At 40.8% G+C, this 6,188-nt stretch overlaps 1 protein-coding gene and 1 long non-coding RNA gene across 5 annotated transcripts in view; one reads left to right on the top strand and one right to left on the bottom strand.

The window, feature by feature from the left end:
* tex2 (testis expressed 2) overlaps window positions 1-3,756 on the top strand; it is a 30,296-nt gene extending 26,540 nt beyond the window's left edge. For all 4 annotated transcript variants that reach the window (XM_005734641.2, XM_005734642.2, XM_005734643.1 and 1 more), the window contains exon 13: window positions 1,898-3,756. In XM_005734641.2, coding sequence (XP_005734698.1) covers window positions 1,898-2,044 — 147 coding nt within the window. In that variant the 3' untranslated portion in view covers window positions 2,045-3,756. The remainder of the gene's footprint in view (window positions 1-1,897) is intronic.
* A 1,493-nt stretch (window positions 3,757-5,249) lies between these two features.
* LOC102206767 (uncharacterized) lies at window positions 5,250-6,136 on the bottom strand. The gene is made up of 4 exons (XR_311774.1): window positions 5,894-6,136; window positions 5,709-5,798; window positions 5,469-5,507; window positions 5,250-5,329 (listed from the first exon to the last, which is right to left on the bottom strand). It is a non-coding gene; the product is annotated as an uncharacterized LOC102206767 (long non-coding RNA).
* Between the last annotated feature and the right edge of the window lie 52 nt (window positions 6,137-6,188).

Genomic DNA, 6,188 nt, shown 5'->3' with positions numbered 1-6,188 from the left:
CCGTCTCTATGGTTTACAGAGAATGGTCAGAAAAGAAAGAAAAATATTCAGTGAGCAGCAGTTGTGTGGATGAAAATGCCTTGCCAATGTAAAAGGTCAGAAGAGAATGGCTAGACTGTTTTAAGGGCAAGAGTACCTCAAATAAGCACTCATTGCACCCAAGATATGCAGAAAGGCATCTCTACATACAGATGGACTACAGCAGCAGAAGACCACCCTGGGTGCCAGTGTGGTCAGATAAGAACAGCAAACTGAGGCTACAATTGGAAACATTTGACAACAGAAGATTGGAAAATGTTACCTGGTCTGACGATTCTTGATATCTGTTGCAATGATCATTAGAATCAGAATTTGACATGGATCTGTCTTGTGTTGTATTAATGATTCAGGTTTGTGGACTTTGGGCTAGTTCTGGTTCTAGTTGCTGACCACATCCACCCCTTTGTTACCACAGTGGACCCATCTTCTGATGGCTGTTTCCACCATGTTAACGCACCATGCCACAAAGCTCAAATCATCTTAAAACTGTGTTCTTGAACACACAGTGACCATGTTCAAATGGCCTCCAGAGTCACCAGATCTCAGTTTAATAGGGAACCTTTTGGAAATGTTGGAATGGGAGATTCTCATCATTGATGTGCAGCCGATAAATCTGAAGCAACTGTGTGATGCTGTGATGTCAATATGGACCAAAGTCTCTGAGGAATGTTTCCAGCACCTTATTGATTCTGTGCCATGAATTAAGTTAGCTCTGAAGGTAAAAACCGGATCCAACTTAGTACTAGCACGGTGTAATGAAGTGGCTGGTGAGTGTTCAGTTTGAATTTGACACTCTGTTTGGAACTGAACAAGGGATTTTAAGTATTTAGCACATCCGAATACACCTTAAACCAGTGGTGTCCAAACCCAGGCCTCGAGGCTCGGTTTCCTGCAGGTTTTAGTTGTGTCCTTGATCCATCACAGCTGATTTGAATGGCTAAATTACCTCCTCAACATGTCTTGAGGTTCTCCAGAGGCCTGGTAATGAACTAATCATTTGATTCAAGTGTGTAGACCCAGGGTGAGATCTAAAACTTGCAGGACACCGGCCCTCGAGGCCTGGAGTTGGCCTTAAACCAATGTTCTTTATGTAAAATACCTTTGGCCTATTTAGAATTACCACCCATGTGTGCATAGGAGGAACATGTAGATCCAAACAGAAAGTTTTAACCAGTAGGTTTAAATCCAATATGTTGTTAATACATTGTGCTATTTTCAATTGAATATAGTTTAAAAAAAAAACCTCCAAATCACTGGAATCTGTTTTTACGTTTAACACAGCACCCTAACCTTTTTTGTAAACATGGGTGCATTTAGTGCATGATGTCATATCCTGTGGTATTTATCAACTGATGTTTGAAAGTCTACCATTGGCATGGCCGAGAAGCTCAAAGTTTACTCACCAAGGACAAAGAGCACCTCTGCAAACTACCGCAGCAAATTGTCCCTGTCAGGTTTACCACACATCAACATTTATCTCTGCCTCCTCCTCAGGGGCTGTAATTACGTTTTGGCCCCCTCCACAATGCTTCTAGTAAAATATAGCGCTGCGGTGCACACTGTTGTCATTTGTGAGCAAGTGTTTACATCTGGCTTTCAACAAACGCTGGACTCAGGCTTTATTGGGTTTCAGACATAACAATACAGGGTTGCTTTGTTGCTTTCTTGTTAAAAGAGATAGTTTGAAACTTTATTTTTGTTTTCATTTTGTATGTTTTTGATGACAAAACTAGAATTTATAGGTTCTGTTCCTCTAATAGTCTCTCACAGTGGTTTTCGAGTAAACATGCTTCACTGTCCTCCACCATATTTATTGCTAATCCTTGTTTTTTTTTTGTTTTTTTTCATCATTTCACAGAAAATATTTGTGATGCCAAACATGGATGATGTGTGGCTACCCATAATGCACTCTGCCATGGATACGCGTTCAAATGCCAACTTGTTTACTGTGACAAATGATGCCTTGAAGGATCCAGAACCCGAATCTGATGTCTCTGACATGTGAAGGCACGCTGCTCGAGGTGTTCAATGACAAGCTTTTTATCGCCATGTCCCCGCCCCGTCTCAGAGATCACAGCTCCAGCAGTGGGCTCGGTTGGCTCCCTGGTATTTTTACCAGTACTCCAGTCCTGCTGTCGCACCGCTCCATGAAGGCTGTGCTTCAAAACGATCTGAAATCTACTCATATCTAGCTACTAAAAGCAAACAGAAGAGAACAGTGACTCACAGACTGCCGATCATTCACACAGTTTTAGTGTGACATCAAATATTATGATTCACTCTGATGAAATTACTTTTTTGGGGGACATGGTTAGTGTGTGTGTGTGTGTGTGTGTGTGTGTGTGTGTGTGTCATGGTGGATTGACAAATAGCCATCCGATCCAACCAGAGGAACCATAATACCTGTGATGTACAGCTGCCCCAAACGTGATAGTTGTACAGTGTAAACCTTTTATGTGATGTTTCTAATTGACTGGTTTATTGTTACTATAACTCTTTGAGAACTCCTGAGGCCACTAAACGAAGATTGTGTATATCTGAGCGAGCAAACACCTGACAGAATATTCCTTTAAATTCGCAGGCGATTTCGCCGAAAACCCCAGCATCTGTGATTACATGTTTCACAGGGATGTCGAGACACATTTATCAACCACTCACACTGCTGCCTGTGCCGGCTGCCTGGCACCTATATGCAAACCAATCAACGGCTCTGCGTCTATAAGACACCGGGCCTGTTTAGAATAAAGGACTGTCATTATGCTTTTTACCTGTGTCATAGGACTTACAGAGGAGTCGTGTGAATTGAAGTACATCTGCAAACGCAGCAGCAAAACATTGCCTAGGTCTATTGAATGTATACATAGGAATGCAGCTCTTTAGCTGTGCAATGGAATAGCTCATTCACTGAAAACGTGCTTCTAAGCAACATGTTTCAAGCGCTCTTTTCGTGTTATGTTCAGAGTCGACAAAAAGTAATAATTTTCTATTTTTTATTGCCAAAGCAATCTTTCAGTGTGGTTTAAAGAAAGAAACCAGAGGGTTGTGTATGAGGTAAACGGAAATTCAGAAGACGGAGAAAAATAATCTGCAGGGAGTGATTTTAATGAGCAGGAGACTGAAACACTTTTAGTTTAAATGGAAACACATAAACTCAGAAATGTGTAGTTTAATGAGCTGGGACATCCACTCTTGCTGTTTTATTTTAAATCAATAACATACTGGATATTAGCCATATTATTTAATGCTCTCAGCAGACATCCAGCTAATGAATGCTCCGTTTCTGTTGAATTATTTATTGATTTCCTTTTTTTAAATGCTGTCTACTGTTGTACACATTAAAGAAAAACATGACATACACTAGAACTACAGGATCTTTGTAATCTGCCAAGACGCCCTGCTTTACAGGTGACTTTTACTTTATATGTCCAGACATGTGTGTTGACAAGTGTATGAGGCAGAAAGTGCCTTTAAAGTAAATTAAACATTCCTCCATAGTGAGCCGCCGTGTTTCTTGCATCAGCTGAGAATAGGAAAAGGGGAAAAAAAGTCTTTGTGCCATTACTGTGTCTGTTAAGACATGCCCATTTTGGTTTTTCACGTCTCGGTGTTGTTTATTTGCACAAGTGATGACAATATCAAACATTGCTGTTGTGTTCAGTGATGTCGCAGAATGTTACGTTTCTGATCATTGTGGATCAATAAAATCTTTTTGCTCGGAAAGAATACGTATGGATTTGATGTTCTGACAGAAGAGATGAGGAATGAGAAGCCGGAGCCAGATTCTCATCAGAAGACATGCATTTATATGCTGTTTCGCTTCATAAGGTACGCCTGTTCAATCACAAGGCGCCAACTCAGTGAGTTGAGGCGTATCAAGATGGGATACACCAGAATGGAGAAGAAAGGTGTTTTAACTGACTTGGCATGGTTGTTGATGCCAGATGGGCTGGTATCTACTGGTATTTTCCTGCACAATCATCTATTAAGGTAACGGAATGTTCCAAAGGAGAAACTATTCAGTGAAAAACGCTTTACTGATGTGAGAGGAGGGTGGGAAGAATGCTTTGAGCTGATTGGAAGGCAACAGTACTCAAATAACCACTTGTTATGACTAAAGTATGCAGAAGAGCACCCTCTAATTACACGCCAAACAAACCTTGAAGCAGATGGGCTACTGCAGCAGAAGACCACACAGGGTGCCACTCATGTTAGCTAAGCACAATCCACAGGCTACAACCCACAAAATTAGACAATGCAAGGTCTCTGTGTTCCCACTCGTGACCTGGAAACTGATAGTTTGATCTGCTGAGAGTTGTCTCAACTCCCGAAACAAATCTGTGGGTAGAGACGTTGCACAGGTGTCATTTGTGGAAGTGTTTATACACGTGAAGTAGTGGTGGCACATCACTGGATGATATGAAGTCTGCTGAGTTGGACTTGAAGATATTCAACAAATGAACTTTATCATTTCCAATTATAAATATAGTGGCTATAACAGCCACTTATTAGATGATGCCGCTGTCCCATGTCATAAGTGGCATCTTATTTTTGTTAACCAGTTTTTCCTAGCCCCGTCTGCTCTCATCTGGGGGAAGAGGAATCAAGGACGTGAAGTATGAAAGACAACACTTCACAATCTAAAAATAGTATGTGTGTGGATGTACATTCACTTGACAAAAATATTCAGTATTTAACCGGCTGCATTTCTTCTTTTTAAACATCTGACTTGTGGTGTCAAATTAAGTGTTAATGCTAACAGATGTGCTGACACCACAGACGGATGTTAAACTCCGTCACGTGGGCAGCTTCCGCACTTTGAGAACACTATACCTGAACTTCATCTCGAGTCTGTGTCTTGCTTTAAAAGAGAGACTTGGTGAAATAAAAGCCAAGAAACCCCAGTTATGACAAGACATGACTTGATCTTGCACTGCTCTCCACCTTTGAGTGGCCACGGAAGAGGCCAGCCAGTTTCAGAGGAGTGCCCAGAAATAAGTTAAAATAACAAAAACGACGCTGTTGGTTTGTGGAAAAATGCTTTATTCTTTTTAAAGAGTCAAGATTCAAAGTGTTTATTGTCATGCGTCACAAGAGAAAAGGCATTTCTCTGTGCAATGAAATTCTTTCTTTGCTGTCCACCCGCAGATGTCGATTAATATATACAATAAAAATAGAACAAATACAAATAAAATAAAAACAAAGATGGAAACCCCCCCAAAAAAAAACATGTTTATCTGAGACACTGCAACTTCAAGCCTGGGTCCACTTCTTGAGCATCACAGGCTGGTCCCTGAAGAAGAAAACAAATAAGCTCAGTTGTTAACAAGCTGTTTATAAAGATCTTTGAGGGGGGCAGATCAATAATGTCTTCAAATTTATCAGAAGACTTATCAGTTACAATCATTTTGGATTACACTCAAATTACTTACTGTGTCATTATCCTGAACATCCATTCACACTGAAGGCCCCTGTGCAGAAAATGATAAAAAAAAAAAAAAAGCTTAAGTGCATGTGATTGATTGATTACAAATCCTGACCTGTGTTAGTGACTCAACTCAGATTTCAATTCTGACTTCATTTTCAGATCAGAAGTCTAACGCACGAAAACTCATCATCCATGAACCAAAGGGAAAACACATTTTCTGTACTTCATATTTCTGACTTCATACCTCGCTGCTGGCCGTCCTCCACGAGACTGTATGACACCACCCTGTCCACGTGGTGAAGTGCAGAAAACATCCACTAGAGCAATCACCATCCTATTTCATAAAGAGACCAAAATACCTGGTTACAGATGGGAGCTCAAGCGGGTTGTATTTTTATTTAGTTTTTTTTTTTTTAAATAAGTTCTTACCTTCGTTTTCTTTGCTCATGCGGCCTAGTCAAGTCCCGCTGCTCAAACGCGCAGTCATTGCTTTCAGTGCTCTAACTTTACACCTCCCCATCATATATGCACTAGCAGTCAGCTGCAATAATAATAATAACTACAACATATACATGAATAAAATTTCATAGCCAAATTAAACACGACCATGCCGCAGTTCGCTTGCCCAACGCTGAAACGCATGCTTCCCACACTCTTCGCAGACCGCTGTAGAAAATGTCCCCCGGATCTATTTTATACCACATCCGGTGTCCGTATCGCTTTT

Source organism: Pundamilia nyererei, unplaced genomic scaffold, assembly GCF_000239375.1.
Source record: "Pundamilia nyererei isolate P.nyererei 1_Seehausen unplaced genomic scaffold, PunNye1.0 scaffold00059, whole genome shotgun sequence".
NCBI lineage: Eukaryota > Metazoa > Chordata > Actinopteri > Cichliformes > Cichlidae > Pundamilia > Pundamilia nyererei.
Note: the sequence above shows the minus strand (reverse complement) of the source record. Positions and strands in the feature narration are given on the sequence as shown.